We start from the raw sequence: 26,408 nt of genomic DNA, 5'->3' as shown, positions 1-26,408 counted from the left end.
AGTTAGAGGCCCTTGGTGATGAGCAGATGGGGTGCGGGACCTCAGTGGCCTGTAGGGGGAATCTCACTTAGGCAAGATGCTATTGGCCTCCGTTTGCTTCTTAACTGCCGAGAACTGCTGGGCAAAGTCCTCGAAAGATGGGGGCGAGATGGGGGCATCAAGAAAGTGAACCTTGTCGCCGTCATTCATTTCAGCAAGGATGAGCCAGAAGATGGAGTTCCTGGACCACCATGGAGGACATCACCTGGCTGACAGCCCCAGCCATGACCATAGGGTGAAGTCAGTTGCCGAACGCAGTTCCTGCATCAATACCGGCTCAGAAATACCCTCTTGAAGCTCTTTTAGTGCCTTGGCCTGATGGACCTGCAGGATGGCCATAGCATGCAGAGCAGAGGCAGCCTGTCCAGCAGCACTGTACGCTTTCGCTGTCAGAGACAAAGTGAGAAAGTTTGTGAGGGAGACCAGGTGGATGCGTTTTTTTACGGGCATAAACACACCGCAATTGCATGCTCCACCTGTGGGACCTCCGTATACCCCCAGCTGCCCCACTGTTGAGGGTTGTGAGGGTGGAAGAGCTGGCATAGCAGGGCCTGGCAGTAAAAGGTGCTTTCCACGACTTTGTCAGCTCTTCATGCACTTCCGTGAAGAAAGGCCCAAGAGGCCATTCGCTTCGAGTCTAGCTCTTCTGAGCCCAGATACCAGTAATCCAGCCACAAATGTTCGGGACAGGGCAGAGGATTCCACTCCAGCATGATGCCTCTCGGCCCGGGCAAGCATGGCTGCCAAGTCTGCGGAGGACTCAGACTGAGCTACTACACCCAAAGGTTTGGAGCCCAGCAGAGTCCTTAGTATTGGAAGACATAAGCCCGCCCTCTGATGCTACAATCGATAATTCACCCTCATCTGGAGCCCCGAATGAAAAATTGGGTTTGCCACAAAACGAACCCCTAACTTATCTAGACACTCCACTCGGCACAACCAGCATGATGAGGAATGAGAGGCCCGTGGGGATTGACCCAGTGGAAACACTCCCATTGTTGTCCCCATGTCGCCCTTAGTGCTTGCTGAAGCGGCCTTGTGCATAGCAGAAGGACTGGGATGGGGAGCAACTGAAGTACCGTAAACTGAAGTAGTACCAAATCGTTAAATTTAAGGAGGGACCAGATATCTGAAGGCCAGAATATCATTGAGACTTGAAGGTGGGTCTTTTGAGTATTTTGATAGTAAATAACTACAATAAGTACCTAGCAACCACTCAGAATACCCTAGTATTCTGTATAATGTATATCAATGTACTAAAAAATACCCAACACACCTTATCATTGTGAGTTTTGCATGAGCGTGATCTAGTATATTAAAAGTATTTTTCTTATTTCAATTTTTGAGAACTAAACTGTAAACTCATTTTTTCAGGATTCTTTAATGAATAAAAAGTTCAAAAGAACAGTGTTCATTTTAAGTAGATATCTTTTGTAACATTATGATGTCTTTACTGTCACTTTTGATCAATTTAATGCGCCCTTGCTGAAGTAACTTTTGAATGGTAGCGTATCATGGTTTCCACAAAAATATGTTTTCAACTGATAGTAATCAGAAAGGTTTCTTGAGCATCGAATCAGCATATTAGAATGATTTCTGAAGGATCATGTGAGAGTGAAGACTGGAGTAATGAGCTAAAAATTCAGCTTTGCATCACAGGAATAAATTACAATTTAAAATATATCCAAATGGAAAACAGTTATTTTAAATAGTAATAACATTACAATGTTATAATGTATTTTTAAATGCAGTCTTGGTGAGCATAAGAATTTTTTTTTTTTAAATCTTAATTATCACAAACTTTTGACTGGTAATGTATATGCTCTGTGGAATAGAGATGCAAAGATGAAGGTCCACAGGAACGATCTTGCTTTATACCAGGACAGACGGGGTTACTTTCCCAGGGATGACATTACTGTTCACAACTACTATAAATATAATATAAATAACAGGAGGGTTAGGTTCATTAATCACCATCCAGATGCAGATTATATTCATGTTCACTTCTTCACCACCCAGTAGATTCTGGCTTACAAGCTCCAGTACTGAATTGGTCAATCACCATGATGAACTAAAATGACAACATTTCTGAACATTTTGTCACTACTTAATTTATTATTATTACTAGTATTGTGTTAGATCCACATAAATATCTAAAATGGAAGTTTATTTAACCCTACAGTAAAGCCTACAGTATCATATTTGATAAGCACAATGATCAACATTATCAAAACTTTGTTGAAAACGTCTAGGATTACACATGTAAGCCCGGTTCCCTGAGAAAGGAACGTGACGCCACATTAGTTGCTGACGCTATGAGGACACGCCCCCAAAAGTTTAAATATTTCATTTGTCAGGCTTTACAAGGTTAAAGTGTTCCTTTGATTGCAAAAAAAAAAAAAAAAATAACGATAACATAGACACGTCTGCCTACAAAGCTTATCTTTTTTGATCTCGTTTTAAAAAGGGATGTGTTATCATGACTAAACATGATAAACATGAGTGATGATTTGAGGTTTGAGATGCATGCAAAACTCACAGCCGCTCAAGCTTGGGTAGATGAGAGAAAGACTCGGGCTCCAATGACTCAATGTTGTTGAAGTGCAGGTATCTGTGAGAGAGATTCATATGTTTTACTTCCCACAAACATGGTATCTAGATCAAACACTCTATCAGTGCTTTTCCACAGATTTTTGACTTCATTTTGAACATGTTTTGTGCCTAATGTCTGTTAACACAGAACCTTCCATAATCTTGTGTATTTTTACCAAGATAAAATTAATAATAGGACAGAACTTGATTTTATCATTGAAAATGTATTGTGCACCATTCCAGAATGGAGACCATTATTTAATTTTCTTTAAAGGGGTCATATGATGCTATTTTATAAGGTCATTATTTTGTTTATTGGGTGTACTAGAATAGATTAACATGTTTTAATGTTCAGAAAACACATTATTTTTCACATACTGTACATTATTGCAGCACCTCTATTCCCAGTCTGTCTGAAACGCTCTGATTTCTACAAAGCCCCTCCTTCCAAAAACTCCAGAGTGCTCTGATTGGCCAGCTGACCCAGTGCGCTCTGATTGGCCAAACACCTCAACACGTGTCAGAAATGTAACGACTCTCACCATAATCGTGAGCTTCAGCTTCCAAGGCTTCTAAAGCAATTGTAAACACAAACAGATAAATGTCTGCAGCTCTGTTATATAGAATAAATCCCTTTTGTGGGGAACTATGAGCTTTCTAACTTTGCAGATCTTATACATGGAAAAATAGCTAAATTACACTCTAAAGGAAAAAGAAAACATAAAGCATCATATGACACCTTTAAAATAATGTACACCGCTCAATCAGGCACAATAAGACCAGGGACATATATTGGCAAAGCAAACACAATTTAGTTTCATTTCATGTTGATTTGAACAATATGAACGAGGTGATAACAAAATTCCAACTCTGTGACATCATAAATAGCTCTTGCTACAAGTCTAATATGCTGTGGGTTTAAATGAAGATAACAATATCAGAAACAAAAGGTAATGGAGAGTAATAAGAAATACTTTAAGTGATTGTAAAGTGTGCTTATGTTTTCCTGGCATATATATATATATATATATATATATATATATATATATATATATATATATATATATATATATATATATTTAACGTCAGTATCTGCATTCTAGCCAGCTGCAAGTGAGAAGTTTATGATGTTATCAAAACCTGACATATTAGAAGATATCACTAAATAACAAAAAAAGTGGAACAATACAAGAAAATATGAGCTATTAATCCCAAGGGAAGGTTCTCTGTAAAATCTAAATGTAAATGTTATGTTGTTTTAGGATTTACACTCCCCAGTTTGGCATTGTGCTTTATCAAATATCTTTTTGTGTAAAACACGGATCAATTTTCACCATACCTTTAAAAGAATAGTTCAGCCAAATATAAAAACTTCTGCAATAATTTACACACCAATCCTATATGACTTTCTTTCTTTTGTGGAATACAAAAAGATCAATTTTGACTGTTGTTATTTTCAATGCAATTACTATAAGTTGGGACTTATATTGCATTTTTCACCATAAAAATATCATTATAGTGTCCATACAATTTTTTTTCCCCAAGTCTTCTTAAGCGATACAATAGCTTTTTGTGAGGAACATAAATTGTTTTTATTCAAGAGATGACAATTTTCATTTTGGGAGAACTATTCCAAACATTTTGGTTACTATAGCCAGAATTAACATGGAAAGGAAACTTAGACAGGGCAGAGGGTCACTTACAGTTGTTCTAGAGAGACGAGCCCCTTAAAAGCTTCTCGGTCGATCGCCTGAATTTCATTCTTGTACAAATAGCTGGAAGAAATATTCAGGGATATCACAAGGGTTAGGGTTGAATGTCAAACACACACAAACACATGCACTCACAGAAAAAAGAAAACAGGTCAAAATAAACTTGTCATATCATATTATGAGGGAATAATAGAAGAATAAAAATAACAGAAGACTGATGCATATTGAATGCATATTGGTAACACAGAAGGGGCCTGTGGGAAACAGGAACTCATGTTTGTGGTTTCCCTGTCTAGGGATAGAGGGCTGTTGAGAACGAGGGCTCATTCACATAAACCACATGATCCACTGACCTTGAGGACGATGATACCATCCCACAGGAAGTATATGTCAAGTCAAGTCAAGTCATCTTCATTTATAAACAATGTAGATTGTTCCAAAGCAGCTTTACAATGATAATACTAAGAGAATATGTGCTGCAGCATATATACATACACATGTATATATTCCATACACATATGCAAGATTTTTATATATAAGCAACACTTTAGCAACACTCTTTAGTATTAAACAGTGCAAAACGTGATCAAACCTAAGTTATGAGAATTATGAGAGCTGTTCAAGTTGTTTAAGAATCTGCAATTATGCCAGCTGAATATTATTGCTATAATGGGGTCATTAGTAAAAATTAGGGATGCACCAATATTTGGCCAATACGACAACGATTTTAACAAACAACTACCGACTGATTCCTTATATTTTGTAACTTGATCACTTATTTGAACTTTTTCCATTAAAATAGATTACTGTTTTGATCAGACTGATTTAACCAGACAGTTGATGGACCCCATTGACTTCCATAGGAATTTTTTTTCCCCACTATGGAAGTCAATGGGGTCCATCAACTGTCTGGTTACTGACATTCTTCAAAATATCTTCTTTTGTGTTCAGCAGAAGAAAGAAACTCACACAGGTTTAGAACAACACGAGGTTGAGTAAGTGATGACACAATTTTCATTTTTGAGTGAACTATCCTTTTAAGGTTTAGGGCCCTATCTTACACCCGGCGCAATGCAGCGCCAAGCGCGGCACTAGTGTTTTTTGCTAGTTTCAGCCCGACGCAGTTATCATTTTCACACCCTGCACCATGTTGTTTAAATAGCAAATGCATTTGTGTCCATTTGTGCGCCCATGGGCTGCTGGTCTGAAAATGAGGTGTGTTCTGGTGGATTGTTGGCGCATTGCTATTTTGAGGCAACAGAAATAGACTGCGACTGAAAATTGACCGACTGAAACCTGGTCTAAAGTCAATGGCGCAGTTTTTTTGTTGTTATTTAATGAGCGCGTTAGTAATGTGCGCCTATAGGCGGGTCCACAACACGCGTACACTCTGCTTATTACACACACAGGGATGCACAGCAGCACACAAACATGCCAAATATTTAAAATAAAATGATTACAATGTAAAAGATTATTATTGTGTAGCCTACATAAAGATAGGGTGGAATCCAGCTTGTCCCGTAGATGGTCTGCTTGCGCACTTTTACCTCGCGCACGAGCAGATCCATTTGCGCTCTGGAGACGCGTTCTGTCTTTCCACTATCAAATTCCGTCATGTAAATAGCGAATCCACCATGGCGCGAGCGCAACTGGCATTTAAAGGGAATAGGAGATGAGACTCTGATTGGTTTATTGCACGTTACGCCCAAAACACACCCATTACTCATTAAGAGAATAGAGACAACCCTTTTAGACCATGCGCCGACCATTTTTCCCGTCGTTAAACTAGCAAAAGTGGATTCAGATGCCCTAAGTGAACTTGCGCCCTGCGCTTTAGACCATGCGCTTAGATCGTTAAAATAGGGCCCATGGTAGTTTATTGCTGCATCATCAAATAATTTTCATTGAACATGGATTGGATTAATTTAACATGCAACAGACCAACATTATAACACTGCAAAAAATGCTTTACTTACTTACTAAAAAATGTAAATCAAGATCCATTTGCCATAAAAGTAAAAAAAAAAAAAAAATTAAGTGAGTTGTTGCTTAAAAAAAGCAAAATTATCTGCCAATGGGGTAAGAAAAATGATCTTGTTTCTGTTTGAATTAAGATAATTTTTCTTACCCCATACTGCAGATAATTTTGATTTTAAATAATTTTTTTAAGCAATAACTCACTTAGTTTTGATTTATTTCCCCAGAAAACAAGACATAATATCTTATGGCCTTTTACTACTTTAGTAAATGCATCTTGATTTAAGAATTTTTAGATATTTGGAATGGAAACAAGACAAAAATACTAAGTAAGAAAAGCATGTTTTGCAGTGAAGAGAGGCACAAAGTAAGATAAAAAAAATAAAAAAAATACAAATAAGACAACGTGGCAAGCTTCAGAGGTTATATTTGCCATCAAATATTTCTTATTAACAACATCAACTCATATTTGACTTATTATTATAGAACATTTCATATTTCTTAGTTACATATTTCTAATAAATAGAAAGACATTATACAACTCAGTGCCACACAGTTAATTAATAACTATCGGTTTGTTATACTGGATTTTTCATGCTATTGGTGATATGCCAATAGTCTTAAATTCTTTTTGATTTAAAAACTTGTTTCGCATTACAGTTATAAGATGTAGGGGAGGGGATGGATGTGACAACTAAAAAATAATGTCAATGCCAAATTGAAATCTTGGTGGTTCTAAAACAAACTTCATTTTCTTAAGGAAAATATAAGTTATATATTTATTTACTTTACTTTAATTTTGGGGTGAAATATGAGCCTAGCATTTTCTTGAGAGGTTTGATGAGATTCACCTACAAGGACTTTACTCTTTTTGTATTATCTGACCAGCTGAATTTAGATGTTATCTAGGCAAAACCAGGTGTGAAACATTTCAAACAAGTGACTATTTAAATATAAACACAGGCTGCTCTCACCACAAATAAAGTTTGAGATTCTCGAATTGCCCTTTGACGAACAAAGACAGGAACTGTGCAACGCCTAAGCAGAGAGCAATTATTCCATCTCCGTCTGATCTCTGCACTTTTGGGTCAGGGCCGTCAGACAGATAATTTCACAGTGCAGACAGTTACATTCCCCATATGTGTGAGAGCTTCATTCCATGACCTCAACTCTTTACTGTGTAAAACTGGTGAAGAGGGAAGATTTATCATACAACACCTACAATAATGTACATTTAAACTTTATGATGTGCCTTCAGTCAGTGGTTAAAGAGTCAACTGTACTTAGAGTCAATATAAACTGTTCAAATCAACAGTACTTAAGAGTCAATATTACTTTACTGCTTCAACTCTGGCACACTATTATGCATAAAGTATCACTCATTCCACACTTTCAATCTATACTTTTTATAGAATCTATAACCAAATCTGTTCCATAAGAAACTTTATGATGTGCCTTCAGTCAGTGGTTAAAGAGTCAACTGTACTTAGAGTCAATATAAACTGTTCAAATCAACAGTACGTAAGAGTCAATATTGCTTCAACTCTGGCACACTATTATGCATAAAGTATCACTCATTCCACACTTTCAAGCTATACTTTTTATAGAATCTATAACCAAATCTGTTCCATAAGAAGTCAAATCAGAATTAAAGATAAACTCACAGATATTTGAGGTTTTCCAAATCTTCAAAGGCTCCTCTTGGGATTCGTCTGATGTGGTTATTATTTAAAAGTCTTAAAGAAAGAGGAAAGAAATGAATAAGACATTAAAACAGATGGGCATGCATAATACATGTGTCAAACAAATGTACATGATCCAAAATGTTTAGTTCTGTTTAGTTTGGTTTCATGAAACCAAAAAAGCAAGTTAATGCCAATAACAAAAACAGCAATCATATCATAGAGTAAGTTTTACAAGGTGGCAAGACTTTAGAAAACATGGACACTTACAGTGTATTGAGATTCTTCAACCGCCTAAAGGAGCCTGGCTGTAAATCCTTGATTTTGTTGAATCTCAAATCTCTGGAAACAACAAATAAACACTTTTAGATTAAAAAAAAAAAAAAAAAAGAAGTGTATGTTATTGCATTTGCAATGGTATTTTATGCACACAGCGTTGTCATGTAGGCTATTAAGTAAATCCCATTTTTTTAGAATATTACATAACTTTAGTGACAATCATTAACAGGCTTAATTTAAAACACCTCTTGAAAAACAGAGAATAGCAGAAAATATATATCTGCTGTTGTGGTTTTGAATACAAATTAAAATTTCAGTGCTACCCATAACATTATACATCATCAAACTCCGACCTAAGAAGTGTGGAGTGCCACAAGGCTCTGTCTCAGGCCCTTTAATGTATTGCTTATATATGCATCTTTCAGCTGATATTACAAGGTACAGCTGATATTACAAGGAACTAGCTTACACTTTTATGACATGCAGCTCTATGTCCTTGACAATAGATGTAATTTCACTGCTTTCTAAGAGTACATTTAGGACATTTAAAGCCTTGATGACTTCTGTCCTTCTGCAAATTCTGATAAAAACGAGATGTTAATAAGACCAACCATTTCAAGATGTTCTTTTAATATAATGTCTCTAGATGTCAATTTAAAGCCACTTTGTCAGTGTCCCTATAAAGCATGTTATCATAGTGGCATGCAAATAATGAATAGGTTCAAGCATTTGTAAATTCGAGATGCAGGAGTCAAGAGTTCTTACCATGTCCAGAGGACATAAACAGTGTCAGAATATCTAGTTTCACAGCTACTTTGGTGGCCTGTTACTTACTTAATTATCAATTATAAATAATTTAATTTAATTTAATTATAAAATGCTGATACTTGCATTTAAATGCTCTGATTTAAAGTACTGATTCCTCAGAACCCCAATAACTCCCCCTTAAATGTAACAAAGACTTTTGTATTTAAATTATTCCCAACACATGTTAGAAGTAAGGTTGAAAATATATTCAATCTCTTCCTCTTCCTCTATCCCTTTCCTTTATGGCCCCTGAGATTCTGAATACACTCTCTCGGCTAAAGTCTAGACATATCGGTCTAGCCAGCCATATAACTAACTTTTTATAGATATGCGCTCAACTGTGCTGTATTGTTAGGTCTGCTGGAATCTCAACTATTATTCTCAGGATATAACACAGTTTGTGAACTATAATTAGAGACTAAGACTAACATTATCACTATTTTCTCTGACTTTACCTCATATGCTCATGTCCTGGTCAGATCCAGCTGACCCACCGCTAACAATCTCCATTATCCCCCACCTACACCTATATTTGCAGCTCTGTATCTAATATCAGTCATATTGTAAGCCAGCAAGTGAAAGATATTTCCCTGACCACTGCTTGGATCGCTCCAGTAATCTCAGGATGGGCTCCAAACTTACAATCACCAACTATTATATTTTATTTAAAAACAAATCAACAAGTGACCATTACAATTTGCAGTAACACTTTATTTTACAGTGGCCTTGTTACATATGTAACATGTACTTACCATAGTAATAACAGTAAATTATGCAACAATATGTATAGTGAAATGTGCTATTTAAATTGAATAAAACTGAAACTGTACTTGATTGACAATTGTTTTGTGTCTTTGGTATCAGTACACTGAAACAGGCATGGTAGTAGGGGAGGGTACTAGAGCTCAGTATCTTCACTGACATCATGATGTAATTTACCTTATTATGAGAACAAATAACTAAAGGATAACATTGCAGGCAATAAAAGGATGGCTGTGTTTTTCTGTTGCAGAGATCATTGATTTGACTTGCAAAAACCACCAAACTGTAAGTAGGGCATGCACCAACTTACACATGCCCTATGAGATACTGAACAGAGAATGAACTTCAAGCAATAACCAGGTCCAAAAGCTGGTGATTAAAGCTAAAAGTTACCTTTCAGGGGAACTCGCGCTGCGTCGATAATTAATGCTGTGGGAACGCTCTGCGTGAATGCGTCAGAAAGCACGTGTGAAATCAGTGTGTGTCTCCCTGACTTCGCTACAATACGAGTGGGGATACACGCAATTTATGTGTTGTTTGTTTGGGAACAGAGCACGCACGTTAGCTCTAGTAAAAGGGGACTGACAGTGTCCATTCATAAATTTATTGACGTGTAAGAAAGATATTGTCCGCTCCTGTTGGCTTTCTTCTTGAGGGAAAGAAAGTCTTATGAAAGTGGCTCGGATCTCGCGTTTGCTGAGGCAACACGTAGATTATGGGGCTGCAGACTGTAAGAAATAATCTAGTGCAATGGCAAGCAAGTTCGGCATCGGGCCAAAAAAAAAAATTCACCACTAGATGGCGGGCCAGAACATAGTCTAAGGATAATTTAAGAAATTAATTGATGAAAAATGCAACTAGTATTGCCTTTGACCAACTGTTAGTGTCTTTTGTAACTGGTAGTGAGCTGTTACTCTGTGTTAAATCCTGTAGTAGGACAGTCATTAACAAAAAGTCACATTTGTGTGGCGGTGTCCGAGTTTTACACTGGATAAATGAATAAAGCAGTAGTGACACGTAACCTGGCAAGTATCTTAATTCACCAACTTGCAATACAGACCGCCTTGCTAAAACACACATATGTGGGAGATGCGGAATGGATAAAAATAACTTGAATCATCAACAAGTCCATCAATGGCATATTTGAGTCATGCTCTTAACGAACTATGTTTCCTCTTTCCATATTGTGATTAATAAATGTGTATCATTTTAATTTGCTTGTTACACAATGGAGCTTAACTTATTGTAATAATTATTTGACATAGCCTACTTTTACACTCCTATATTCCTTGGCATCCTTACGTACTCCATTTTTTTTTTTTATTATTGTTTGCGTGCTGGAGGTACGCTATTATGTCGTGTGCAGAGTGATGTTAACATTTAAGATAGCTGGTGAGAGAAAATGGCACTATCAAAGAGTCTAAAGAGGAAAGTTGACAGCGAAAATAGGGCATACAAAGAAGAATGGAAAGACATCTATTCGTTCATCCTACCTACTGTAGTTTTGTGAATGCAAAGCCGGTGTGTGTTATCTGCAACCAAGCGATCCACAGACTCTATGGAATGTCTTTCAGAACTTTTCAAATTAAAAGCTCTCAATTCATCTCAAAATAAAACATTGCTGCAAAAATGTTCTCGTACTTCTATTTTGAGGGCAAAATAACCAAAGACGAAGTGATTGTGAGTAACTGTTGCTGTCATGACAGATCTATTTCAGAACCAGCCACCATCAAAATAATCTGGCTGCAGGCGCGGGCCGCCTGTTGCCGACCACTGATCTATTGGAATCGGATCTCGCATTTGCTGAGGCAACACATAGATTACGGGTCTGCAGACTGAAATAAAGAATCTAGTGCCTCGGATCTCGCATTTGCCGAGGCAGTGCGTAGATTACGGGTCCCCAATATATGTGTGCAAACTAATTATGTGTGTTTGCAAACTATGATTTATTATTCTTTTTGTGTTTGAGATTCTATTATGAACACTCAGCCTGTCATTCAGGCGGTGTATACTTGTCTGGTTGTTTCTTGGCAAAGCAAACCAGTATCGGGTTCTTCCTTTGTCACTTGTCACTCCATATTTTGGCTCAGTGTGGAGCAGATGGCGGCTTTTGGAGTTGGAATTCTGAGTGAGTCAAACCAACTTATGAATTTAGCTATACCAACATCGGTGAGAAACACAATTCAAAGAAAGAGTGAAGGAGGACACCTACATTGTGCTGGAACAGCTACTTCTACCCTAAGTACTTGACTCCATTCACATCTGCAGGTGTGTTATTCCAACTATTAGGAGGTCTTGTGAGGTCACAGTGTGCATAAATTTAAATGCTGGGAATTCCTCACCAACCAGATAACTGATAAAGCCTCTTGGATAAACATCAAACATCATCTTATTTACAGTTGGGATCTACTGACTTTGACTTGATTTCCCTAGACATTATACATTGACGTGAAAACCCTCATGGAAATTCTACAGGTAAAAACATATGGTTTGCATGTTAGAGAAGAATCTAAACCTAAATCTAAAGAATCTAATTTAAAGAAGAATCTAAAGCCCTAGTATGGTTGATACATATAGTAATATAACTTCTGGTAAACTCATTCTTACCTCACGTGTACAAGAGTTTAGTGCAGGAGAACGCACAAGGACAAAATGATGATTAGTTGATCATTTAAATCAGTTTTATTAGTTGATAATTTGGAATCAAATAAACTAGTAAACACTAGTAAAAAAAAAATGTTGGGTTAAAAACACAATTTGGATAATTTTGATGAACACACACAGCAGTGAGTTAAGTTAAATGTTTGACCCAATATGCTTTCATGTCCACTATTACTATACTGACCCAAAAAGGGAGATAAATAAAAATCCCACAGAGATTGTTTACAGTAACACAGGCAACCGTAATTTTATTATAAGCTAGAACTTGGGCTAAAATTTAGGCAAAAGTAACACAGGGGCAGAAAAGACTGACAACTCAACAGCTTTACAGCTTATATAGTTAAACAAACTTGCGTTTAAAAGTTCAATGACCTTAAAAGAAATGACCAGTTATTTCATTATTTTTTTCTCCTGCTAATTAAGACTCTTATGAATCTTTCTGTTTAAAGAACATTAACTAGACAGGCTAAATGCCTCTTTCTCTGAAGAATGTATGTTTTTCACCAATTTATTGTACCCTTGTTCTTCTTCCCAAATCTGCATGGTCAAGTATACTCTAAAAGCATTTGCTTGTGTCTTTTCTTCAGAAGACATTATTAAAACGTACTATTAAATTGTGACAAATAGACATGTGTGGTGACAAATAGACAAGTAGATATGTATGTATTTGCATAATTTACAGTGAGCTTACAAAATTGTCCCCAATATAAAAAAACAAACTGTGGTAAGAACTGACTGCTGCTGAAACAGGGGGTTTCATAACCCTTTAATAGGCAGTGACAACTATACATAATCAATCCATAGGTTGATTCTGGTCACATGTCTGGCCCAGATAAAGCAAGAGACTTCCCTCCAATGTACACATCGTAAATTGGTCCTCTATCACAGATGAACAGGAAACCTCCCTGATTAATCGTCACATAAGGAAATTATAAACCACTAAATTACAGATAAAAATCTTTGTTGTTTTCTCACTTTTGCCAAATGAAATGAGTAAGTGAGTGAAAGAGATTTTGGAAAATGTTCTTCTTGCCATCAGGACACTAAGCCAAGGCTTTTTTGCTTACATTTTCCTGGGAGTCCTGAAACTCCGAAATGTTCTCTCACTGCACTTCTATCCGAATCGTCTGATCTTCTGAAATGCTAGAAGACAAATGGCCCTGCCTGACAGCCCTTATGTTGAGGGATGCCCCCCTCACAGAGACATGCTCAGACATGGCTGCACAGATTCCAGCAGACCTCCATCATGCCTCAGGAAACACCCTAAACAAAGACTGAGGTCATCTAGTGCACTGCACAACATACTCAACAGATTCATACCATTCCTTACAAAGATATGGGTCAGCGTGGTTTATTAGTCATCCAACAAACAACTAATTCTCTTTCGAATGGGAACTCTACACTGTGTCTTGGTTGGACGCTATGGGGACGCCATCAGCAAATCCTGTGTCTGAAGCATGTGTGAAAACACTGCAATCTGTTTAGTTGTCGACAGTCTGTGACGTCATTAGCCTGAAAGTATACGAGGGCTACTGTAGCACATGTCAAAAGCTTTTTGTCTTCAGCAGCTGTTAGTATTGTTAGCTTGTGGAGAAGACATGATCATGGAAAATTCTAGCAAGCGTTTTTTGGAAGTATGTACCTCCGTGTCCCAGTTTTTTGACACCTGAGGACACATACGACCTGTGCGTTTATTGCTTGGGAGAGGAGCATAAGCATTCAGTGCATGAAGTTTCTGAATGCACCCATTGTGATTAATTCACAACGAGGAAGCTCTGTTCACGTTTGTCCCTATTCAGTAGGGCTGTCGCGGTGAAGGATTTTCCCTTGCGGTAATTATGAGTGGCTCAATAGCGCGATATGCGGTTTTACCGCATTTATTAATTTATTTTGATTTATTTTGATTTATTTGTTGCTATATAAATAAGTGTTACGATGTGGTCAGCATGCACAAAAACGAGTACATTTTCAGTAACCAATAAACCGAAACTAAACAGCGTATCTGCGCATTGAAAGCCTGTCACTCAGCGCGCAGTTGTTACGGCAACGGACTGTCTTTGAGTGAGTCATTAAACCATTCATTCAACAACACGTTCAAAAACGCTGATTGATTCATTAAAAGATAGTAATGAAACAAGGTTAATTATTTTTAACTTTGAGCTCCACTTTTCAAGGCTCAGCTGACCAGCAATGCGTTGCATAGGTAACGCTGAAGCTTCACTTAATAGAGACAAATGGCATTGATTCAATGCGTGACTCACTGAGTTTTGTTTCCCGCGACCGCGAGTTCCTCGCGCTGTGGATGCTGACCAGCGCTGTCGCTGATGCCATTCATGGTAAATACCCTTTATTTTAAACGTTAAAATGATGACAGGACAAATATTTAACTTTCCTTGGACACGGCAACCTTTTCACGAATATGACTTGACCTCAAAGACAGACGCAGGTAATCGCACGTGCTTAGTCGATCTCTCTCATTCACTGTCTGTTTAGGCTTAAGTGCAAATCCACGAAGCCTCTGTACAAATCACCATGATAAAACCATGATCACCACCTCTTATTATCATTATTAACTTATTTAACATTCAATACACATGCACGAAGTTCAAAACAAGAAGGGTAACGTTATAGCCTTATGAAAAAAGAAAACACGTGAATATCGCGGTTGCTGCGGTTACTTGAATTCCTCTGCGGTTGGCTTGTCAGTAGCGCGGTACTGCGATATTGCGGTTATCGCGACAGCCCTACTATTCAGGCCCCGCTGTTGCCGAGGCAAAGCGAAGGCTTCAGTGGTGGGGATTGCTGAGAAGTTGGAGAAAAGGCTAGCTCTTTCTCGCACCTCCATCGCAGGCTTGAGCGATCTGTTGGATCAGGGTGTGTTGTCTCTCGAGACATCCGATCCAGCAGATAGCATGTTGCTGGCACCATTCAGCCAAGAGGAAGCAGATGTGGTTGAAGAAGGTGAGGAAAGTGTGTGTACTGAGTCTTCTCATCCTGTTAGCCCCACATACGGGGAATTGCTGGGGGTCATGGCCTGGCCTGTCAGATTGGATCTGGCTTGAGGGTGTGAAAAACAAAAGTTTATTGTGGTAGACTGGACGAGCGCTTCCTGTTCTATGTTCACCCTTCCCCCATGAGCCTTCCATTCCTTCCCAACCTTCACCTTGAAGTGGAGAAGTCATGGAAGAAGTCATGTTCAGCCCAAATTTATCCATTTCATTATTCAAACTACGCGAATGTGGAAGGATTAGCTGAGTGTGGATATGTGAGGATGCGATTGCAAGCTATCTCTCCCAGGGTAAGTCATCCTCTTTGAAAGCTCCTGCCCTGTCATCCAGGTCGCTCTAGACCACCTCGCGCTTGAATGGCAGGGCGTATGTGGCAGAAGGTCAGGTGGGGGGGGGGGCCTTGGACACAATGGCAGCGTTGCAGGCCTATCAGGTAGATCTGTTAAAATATCTGGATCAGGGCCAGAGACTGTCCCCTAAAGTGGTTGCTGAACACAGATATAGCTCTCTGGACCACTAAACAATCAGCTGCTGTTATTGGTCGCTCGATGGCAGTAATGGTGGTCACAGAGAGGCATCTGAGGCTGAACTTGGCAGACATCAGGGAGAAAGATTTTTTTTTCTCCTCGATGCCACAGTCTTGCCCTTTGAACTTTTTGGCACATCTGTTGAGACAGTGGTTAGAAAGTTTAGAGAGGCGAGGGCGCAGTTAGCAACATTTAGGAAATACATCCCGCAACAATCCAGATCCCCGTCTAAAAACCTCAAGGGGTTCAGACCCGCCACAGTCTGAGGACCGGAGGGAGAGAGTGGCGACTTGCGCTCCTCCTTCCTCGAGTAGTCAAGTGCAGAGGAGGCGAGATGCGAGGAAGAAGAGACAGGACCTCAGGGAAGTGATTATTAGGAAGTCCTTCGGTAAAGACCCAAATGCTGATGAAAAATAACATCTCTCCTCTTCCCTTTTTTTCTTCCTCCTTTAACTTCTTTCTCCATTTATGAATTACAGCTCTAAAGTCTGTAGCCTTAGGGATTTGGCTCCCTCTGGCAACTGCCTACACATTCTGATAGGGTACAGCAGATGACGCAGGTTGATGTATAGGCTAAATGCTCGGTGCTCCCTATGGTGGCACATTTCCCTCTTTGGGGTAATGCAAAAGGAAACTAAATATGATCATGGCAATTGTTTTCCTGCTATTTAATTTGCTCCCCCTCCCCAATTACTGCTTGGTTTCTAAGTAGGGGTTTGCTTCCTTGAAAAGTGGGTTATTAAATGCCTGACTGAGCTGTTTAACTCTCATGTGAGTTGACAACACTAATGAGTTGAGGAATAAAAAAACAAAACAAAAAACCTCCCTGTGGCAGGCGTTTCCTGAGAGCTGTGTCAGACAAGAAAAGGCTGTCACAGCCTGGCCATTTTTTCCGTAAAGCTCTGCCTTAATGTCACAGACTGTTGCCAACTAATCAAATTGGACTGTTTTCACACGTGGTTCAGATACCAGATACGCTGATGGCATACCCATAGTGTCCATCCTAGATGCAGTGTCTAGTTCCTCTTCTCAGGGAACCATTGTTACAGTTGTAACATGAGACGTTTGTTAGTGAGCTTATTGAGATGTTGTTTAGTATTGTAGCTGTAGGCCTTGTCCACACTAATATGTTTTCGTTTGAAAACACATCTTTTTCTCTTTTTACTTCCGTCCACACTGAGACGGGATTTTTGTCCTGCGAAAACTTAGCTTTTTGAAAACGCTTTCCCAAGTGGACAAATTTGAAAACACAGTTTTCGCATTGTAGTGTGGACTGTGAAAACGGAGATATTTTAAAACGATGACGCATATTGAACCGATAGATATCCGTTTATACCGCTATTGTGTCTGTTACGTATGAGCTATTCACTTTCACACTGTTGCTAAAGATATGTTACTTTGTACATTCTTCATATCGCAGTCCTGCAAAGATGACAGAAAATGTACTCGCAATTGCTGTCTTGCGGAAAAACGTGAGAGCAATTGCGCTTTAGACCAAACATATAATGAGTGGAATTTGGAAGCATCAGTGATTGGTGAAATAATTTGCTAAATAAAATGATCCTGCCAGAAGTAAAGCATGATAACTTTATTGCGTAGTAAGGTGAGTTTAGCGTTTTCTGTTGTTTCAGTGTGGATGAGAAACTTTTGGAAAACACTTGACAGTGAACACTTGACTAGTAAACGCTAGTGCGGATGGAGACCATTTTGAAACAAAAATGCTGTTTTAAAATGTATCTGGATTAATGTTGACTTAGCCTTAAAGGAGACAAATTACTAACCTAAAACCCTCTCTGATATGCATATTTAAAGTGCCTTTAAAGCACCTTCATCAACATGTTTCAAGGCAATTAACACGAGCATAAAACAGCATTGTATTGCAGATATGGCCCTAAACCAGCCTAATTACACAGAGATCTCTTTATACTGCCTAGTTGTCAGAATAGTAGGGCTGCACAATTAATTGTATTTTAATCGCGATAACGATATCTGCCTCTCTCGATTAATTTTAAATAATCGTTGCCATTATTTGATCGTTATTTATCCTGAAAACGCTTTTTTTATTTGACATTTGCATTATCTTGCATTTTTAACATGTCCCCACTAGCGTTGATGTTTGTGGTTGCCAGATCTAACTATCTTAAATCCCCCAAATCACCCAAACAGTGCTTTTCTCTTACATTTTATGCCCAGTACGTGTTTTACTTAATCTGTGCAATCTGGCAACCCAGTGCGCGTTCGCTCTACACTGCAGAAAAAGCACTGATCTCCACAGCGATATTCTGTTTGCATGAAATTGTTATATAGCCAGTCTGTTTCTTCACAAGACACTTGTGGTGTTTGTGTGACTAAATCTGTTTCTAAATGAGTTTCACTGTTCTATTTTTTGAAGTTTAAGTTTTTACCAGTTTTCATGATGTGAATCTGTTGAAAATGACAGCCACTGACAGTTTTCAGTGTGTATCAACAAGTAGACTACTTTTTTCTTTGCAGTACGAATTTGCTGAGCGATCTGGATCTGTACTTTGTCTCATTTGCAACCAAAATGTGTCGCTTAGAAGATCTAATGTGAAGACGCATCACAAAGTGTTTATCAAAATCATGCAATTTCTATTGACTTGCTGTCTGAGGAAGTTGTCAACACCCACCAAATGCAGCTAAAAATTCACTTTGGCGGGTAAACGCTGTCAAATCACTGGCCAATTTGGCATGTTACTATGTTTACTCACTTTGCTGAGGAAATTCGTGTAAGCCAAATCTGTGCGGATTTTGCGCAAATACTCGTGAGTCATCATGATCTATTAAAAACAGCGTATTGAGCAGAATCTGCGCATTTCTGGCTTACTTGAACACACACGTCACTACACAACAAATAGCGGTGCTTGTTCACTTTCATTGAAGCAATAGCGTAGATTAAAAAGCAAAGCATTTGGTTAACAGAAAAGACATTGATATTTTACAACATCCTACATGTTCTCTGTACTGTATTGATCTGTTCACCTAAAACACATTTTTGGTAAAAAAAGATGAGAATGAATGAGGGAGTGAGGAGATGACAGGCTTTTGTTTGAATAAGAAATGAATGTATGAAATCCAAATTTTAATATAGCCTTATATAAATAAGCTGTGACATTTATTTTTTTGGCTAGCAGAAGTTCTGAATTAGCTGGTAACTTAAATTGTGTAGCCAAATTGGCCGGTGGGTGAAAAAGTTAATTTCAAACCCTGGTTTGTGAAAAAGTAAATCTCTGTAGTTTCTCAAATGAGAATAATCATAATTAATTCTCATCAATATAATTTTGAGCAAAATAATCGTGATTATCAGTTTAACCATTATCGTGCAGCCCTACAGAATAGATTTTGATTTTTTTATTATTTTATCTTTTTTAATCAAATTTATTAGTGGCACAGTTACACCCATGTAATACAAAGTGCGGATATGTTTTTTTTTTTTTTTTTTTTTTGTGAATAGCCATATAATAAAGTGTGTATTAAACAAAAATTATAAAATCGTTTTGGAATTCTCATCTAGGCTTCTGATTGGTCAATTCAGTGTTAAAATTATTCAACTATCCAAAATATAGTAACAGCTATTATATGAAACACTTATTCACCATATCACTGCAGTTTATGTATATAAAAATAATCAAAAATATGAAACAAAACCACACAAAGAACTAAACAAAAGGATGTATATATATATATATATATATATATATATATATATATATATATATATATATATATATATATATACAGTGCTATGCATAAGTTTAGACACCCATGCTAAAGTTGACTAAAAAGAGGAATAAAAAATCATCTTTTGGAAATTGAACTTAATGCCTTAATTTAAAAAATGAGGAAAAATCCAACCTTTAAGGACACCAATTTTCTTTGTGAATGAATAATGTATGGTAAATAAATAAATGTTCTTCCTTAAAATACAGGGTGCATAAGTTTGGACACCCCTATGTTAAATTCCCATAGAGGCAGGCAGATTTTTATTTTTAAAGGCCAGTTACTTCATGGGTCCAGGATACTATGCATCCTAATAAAGTTCCCTTGGCCTTTGGAATTAAAATAGCCCCACATCATCACATAGCCTTCACCATACCTAGAGATTGGCATGAAGAACATTTATTTATTTACCATACATTATTCATTCACAAAGAAAATTGGTGTCCTTAAAGGTTGGATTTTTCCTCATTTTTTAAATTAAGGCATTAAGTTCAATTTCCAAAAGATGATTTTTTATTCCTCTTTTTAGTCAACTTTAGCATGGGTGTCTAAACTTATGCATAGCACTGTATATATGGTAAATGGTAAATGGACTGCATTTATATAGCGCTTTCACAGACCTATGGCCACCAAAGCGCTTTACATAGCCTCACATTCACCCATTCACTCTCTCATTCATACTCCGACGACTCATCACAATACTAACTTTTATGGCTGTCATTTTCATTTTCACATGATCCACTTTTTAAAATTTTGTTACCCAAAAAAATCGGTGTTAAAAATCATGTTAACATAATAGTTTACGTTTAGAGTTGCATTTGGTGGGAAACGGCATGCTTACATTATTTGTTCTTGTGTGTTTACATTGTCCATAAATATCGAAAAGGAAGTCCAAATGCAACAGCCATTTTTTTTTACCACATCTGTACTGGAACAGTCTAAAACAGTGTAATGTCCTTTTCAAAGACATAACCCATCATGTTTTCAAAGTTGCCTAGTAACTTATCAGTGAGTGAGTGAGCTGGGGAACAGAGTAACAGACAAAGCAAAGCAGGTCAGACTTCCTCTCAGCAGGGGAACATGTGTGTTAACTATGCAAGACAATGTAAAAACAACACAACAAAGACTCAGGAGGAAAGCACAGCAATCTGGGTGCATTGTTGATGGGACAATTCATCTGCAGTTGAGCCTTGGCAATTATTACATAATGAGTAAAGTTTATTGTCAGCTGGAGAACAAAACGGCACAACAGACTATTCACAGACTGTAACTGTATCTGGGTTGTGACTCATTGTCCCCTGGGCCTGAGTTCGGCAATCTTGGCCACATGTTTGAGCACTTAACTCATATAATACAGCTTGGATTGATTAGCAGTGGTGTTTGGCAGCAGAGACTTTCACAATCAAAAGTACACAACATGCAATATGTATCCAGAAAGAGACCGAGACGGATGATATGGTTCATAATGCAACATATCCATAACAAAACCTGCTCAGATCTGCAGTCCTCGAACGAGCACAAGCATGAAACACAGACGCAAACTAATCAGGACAGAAGATGCAGCCAAAGATGATTTTTAAATGTTAGCTTAAAATGTAGGTTTACGATAAATTTTAGCATGAGGATATGGGTTAAAAAAACAACAACAACAAAACATCCATTTCAGTTTTTATGGAACCCATTCTATATGACTACTATATTCTAATTATTATTTTATTAAATAATAAAAATTGTTTTAATAAATACATATAGTAATAGTATTATACTGTAATACAAAAATATTTCATAATAATAATAAAATTCCATACCATTTTTTTTTTCATTTGATTGTTTTCTCTCATTTGTTTAAGCTTAGCAAAAAAATTTGAATTGCACATATTTATATTACAAGAACACTATATTGGATTTTTAGTAGTACTCGCCCGTGCAAACCCTTTGCATCTGACAAAAAAAAAAAAAAAACAGTGATAATATATGATTATTATAATGGAGAAAAAAGGCAATAAACAATTCTAAAACCTTTCTGTTATTATTTCACTTACTAAAGACAACAACAAAACACACATCCGATATTGTGTTGTCGCCGAGCAGTCACTGCGTCTCTGAGCTGACACTGTATGGAAGAATAGAAATGTGACCTGATAGCAGGGGAATGCAAGTCAACGGAAAACAGGATGTGGTCTTGGTCCTTGTACGCTCACGTCCAGCCTAACGATTTCACAGGAAATTCCCCACAGATATGGATGATAAAAAGCAAGAGCGACACGATAACACAATCGGACACAAATACATCAAGAGCAGAATCTCATCAATACTCTGAGATGGTCATGATATATTTGATACATCAGGCTGTTAGGACTCATCTAGCCTGGTATAGTGAGAATGTGGAGCTCGTATTCGAGGAGGGGGAAAAAACATCTTCATTTTATTTAGAGTCCAAACTGAACAAACATATGCAATGTGGTGCATATATATATATTGATACTGATACATTGATATTTATATGGCCAAAAAGATAGATGAAAAACTGGTTGCTTATAATGTAAATCAATGAGATCTTTATAACAATATAAAAGACTACTTACATAAAATGCATAAAAATATCAACTGTCACTCTATATCTGCCAATAAATGTCTAATAAGATGATGTTTAAATTAGGGATGTGCGCAACGACTAATTTCATTAATGTTCAAACAGAAATTTCCAACCAACTAGTCGATTTGTCTAAACCTTCACATAATTGTCTCTCATAAACGGTAGTATAACAAGCCTATAAGCAAGCTTAATTGTTATAGTAGTTTGACATGACAGAAGAAAACGGAAAAGTTTTAGACTTTCAAAATACTCCCTCGCCTTGCTCATCTTCTGAATGGACATTTGAAAGAGTGAAAACCAACGCAGGTAAAATAAAATCTAAGGGTAAAATTCAATGATTTTGTTTTCTGCTCCAGATATGCACTTTTGTAACATTATGTGAAGGCAATTTAAACTTAGCCTTTGTAAAAATATAAAGTAAAACATTAAATGTGCAAAAAAAGTAAACGACTAGGCTATTTCCAAATCGACTAGCGGCAGCAGACAGCATGTTTAACCAACTAGTCGAATAGTCTCGCACATCCTTAATTTAATGATCAAAGCTCTGTAGTTTTAAAACATATAATGCAATGCAATACAATGATGAGTGAGAGATGAACAAATAAACCTTCCTCAAAAGCCGGATGATCATATTTGATACACACATCTTGTTCTTCTTGATTTATTATTAACAAAATAAAAGTTATTCTTACATTTACTTTATAAAAATCAAAGCGTCACGTGAACCACGAGCTGAAGGGGGACGTTTGTACAATAATAGACTAAAAACCTTTTACTTGCTAAAAAAGGCTAACCTATCAATCAGACGACAGAAAGACTGTAAATTGCGTGCAACAGGTTTTTCAGCAAAGTTTTGATCATGTCGATACAATATGAGCAGGGCTTGACATTAACTTTTTTGCTCACTAGCCAATGTGGCTAGTCACTTTCCAAAGTGACTAGCCACGCAGCATTTTTACTAGCCACATTTTTTGTTGTTGTGAAATTACCTGATAAAAGTTGACTATGGCGTGCTAAAATTTACTTGAACTAGATTTACAACCATTTTAAATGTAAAACCACTGTACACACCCAAATCAAGACTACATAAATATAACAATACAGGTCATTATCATTAGCTCTGATAAGATTGTGTGTAAAGCTCCTTTTTTTAAATAAAACCATGTATTATGTATTATATGTCGCCACATAGCTCCACCGGCACACGACAATATAATAATAATATATTTATATTATTTTATAATTTATATTATAATAATATTACGTCAATTACAGGACAAATTAATACAAAGAGACATAACTACTTGTATAGGTAGTTTATTTAAATTGAAACATATTTGACAACGTATTACCTAAAAACAAGTAAATCAACTAATGGCCAAGACCGCAGACCTCGCTCTCGCTCGCTCGCTCGCTCTGAGTCGCTCACTCGCACTCGCAGGCACTCTTTCTCTCTCTCTCGCCCTCACCCACATGCTGCGTTCACACCAAACGCGAATAGAACGTCTGGCGCAAGTGATTTCAATGTTAAGGCAATGTAAAGAGAAAGACGCGTTTACGCGCGTCTGGAGGTCTTGCGGCGCGAATGAGGCGTCACGCTCTCTGCGCATAACGGTTTAAAAGAACAACAACAATGTTGAGTGCTGATCAAGAGTTTTGTGCAAGCAATTTAAGGTCGCGACTCTTATATAGCAGGCTTCATTCAGTGATTGAAACAAATATTATTAACATTAATTGAAGTTTTACAGTATATAGAACCGACACTGAACGCTCCGAGCGAGCTGTGCTGTGGTAAACATGGAACTTTTCTTTGACATGAAACGGTAAATAATCAAACCAGTGGAAGCCTGCAGTGTATGAAACTGCTGTATCAACCTACCTTATTCATGCAATATCTATGCAGTCAGTACAGTAGCCTACACTTTAGTGATGTTTCTGTTTAACGTTAAATAAAATGACCTGTCCCTGAGACCCCTCAGACAGCGCGCCCACTCTCAAAGCAGACAGCCGCGCCTCTGCTACCGCGGCCGTTTTTCAACATTCGAATATTCATTTTCACCTTCGAAATTCTGTTTTTTAAAAACTATTCGAATATATATTCGAATTTAGAATATTCATTGACAGCCCTAATACTCGTGGGAGTTGTAGTGTCGTAGTGTCACACTTATTTCAGATGCCTTTTGAAAAGACTACAATTATTCAACCCGCCAAAGTGGCTAGTTGGAGTGACTGTGTTACCCGCCACGAGCAAAATCCACCCGCATTTGGCGGGTTGGCGGGTGTTAATGTCAAGCCCTGAATATGAGTATCAAACATGATCCAGTAGGCTTTATATGGTTAAAAGATGCTCTTCCAGTCACTCTTTAACATTCAGCATGAATTCACCCTGACATACGGACTTAACAAATACCACACAAACAGCTGGCCGGACAAAGATGTGTTTGTCATGTACAAAACATCGAGTGCAGTAAAACAAATAATTTACTGTCAAACAAAAGCTTCAGATGGACTGCCAAGAATCATCTAGGGAATCGCTGATTGGATCTCTTAAGCCAAACAAGAACAAGACTTAATTTATGTTCTAGGGTTAATTTACATTCTAATACACTGCATAATAAAGTGTCCACACTCGGCTCCTCAGTCTCTACATTAGGCCTCACTTTCAGCTTTCTACAGCTGGAATAGTGTAGCAAACTCTCTTCACAGCACTGGCACAGGAAGAGAGCGCCAGGAGTGTTCTTTTATTAACTATCTGGGTCCATATCTCCTCTGTGCAAATTAGCAAAGCTTTAGGGATTTTACAGGCTTTGCATTCCACAATGGCACTGAGTATGAATGCCTGACAAAACCTGACTGCAGCAAATTCCACACAACGCCGCTTCCCTCTTCCTTGCTAACTCTCTCGGACTCGACAGATCCTCTCTGAGAAAACCAACTGATGGCCAAAGTCTCAGGAAGAGGAAGGACAAATTGTCCTTCAAATTGTTTGTCTTCTTTTAAATAATGTAGCCAAGAAGTAGATATGCAGATGTAGATAAACTGGTAAAAATAAGGATGTTGTATCAAAACTTTAGCAAGCTATCTGTAGATGTTGTGTTTTACAAAGAACATGTGAAGTTGTTTATGTGAACTCAACTTTTACCTGTTCACACAAGTCATGCAAAATATCATAAATATTTGAAGGAAATTATATTAGCGACATTGGGTGAATTTTGGATCCTGGTGACACCTCTGAATAAAGCCAGATCTGTTCCGTGACTGTAATAATACATAAATGCTGTCTTAAAGGGACAGTTCACCCAAATAAAAATTTTAATTCAGTCATTAATTACTCCTCCCTCATGTCGTTCCAAACCCGTAAGACTTTCGTTCATCTTCAGAACACAAATGAGAGATTTCTGTGCCTCCATTGACAGCTACGCAACTACCACCTTGATGCTTCAAAAAGTTCATAAAGAAATCGTAAAACTCATCCATATGAATTGAGTGGTTTAGTCCAAATTTTCTGATGAGATGCGATCGCTTTAAATGATTATTGAATTGAAAATTGAATTTAGGCTTTTATTCACATATAAAAATTCATTGACTCACACATCAGTAGTGGTAAACAGAAGCTCAGGCATGTTCGCTTGATGTGCGAGAACCAATGAGGTTCATTCTCGTGTTACGCAGCACGTTTGAGCTTCAGTAATAACCAACGAGGTTCATTCTCGTGTTACACAGCACGTTTGAGCTTCAGCAAGAACCAATGAGGTTCGTTCTCGTGTTACGCAGCACGTTTGAGCTTCAGTAATAACCAATGAGGTTCATTCTCATGTTACGCAGCACATTTGAGCTTCAGTAATAACCAATGAGGTTCATTCTCGTGTTACGCAGCACGTTTGAGCTTCAGCAAGAACCAGTGAGGTTCACTCTCGTGTTACGCAGCACGTTTGAGCTTCAGCAAGACCCAACGAGGTTCATTCTCGTGTTACGCAGCACGCTTGAGCTTCAGCAAGACCCAACGAGGTTCATTCTCGTGTTACGCA

General features: G+C 37.7%; 1 protein-coding gene across 1 annotated transcript in view; it reads right to left on the bottom strand.

Moving 5' to 3' along the window:
- Positions 1-26,408, bottom strand: part of pxdn (peroxidasin) — an 81,169-nt gene that overhangs the window by 41,784 nt on the left and 12,977 nt on the right. Inside the window, exons 2-5 of the mRNA XM_079852616.1 lie at positions 8,273-8,344; positions 7,985-8,056; positions 4,335-4,406; positions 2,579-2,650 (exon numbers count right to left, since the gene is read on the bottom strand). Of these exons, the coding sequence (XP_079708742.1) occupies positions 2,579-2,650; positions 4,335-4,406; positions 7,985-8,056; positions 8,273-8,344 (288 nt within the window). The remainder of the gene's footprint in view (positions 1-2,578; positions 2,651-4,334; positions 4,407-7,984; positions 8,057-8,272; positions 8,345-26,408) is intronic.

Source organism: Squalius cephalus, assembly GCF_949319135.1.
Source record: "Squalius cephalus genome assembly, chromosome: 20".
Taxonomy (NCBI): domain Eukaryota; kingdom Metazoa; phylum Chordata; class Actinopteri; order Cypriniformes; family Leuciscidae; genus Squalius; species Squalius cephalus.
This window is presented reverse-complemented; position numbering and strand designations above follow the sequence as displayed.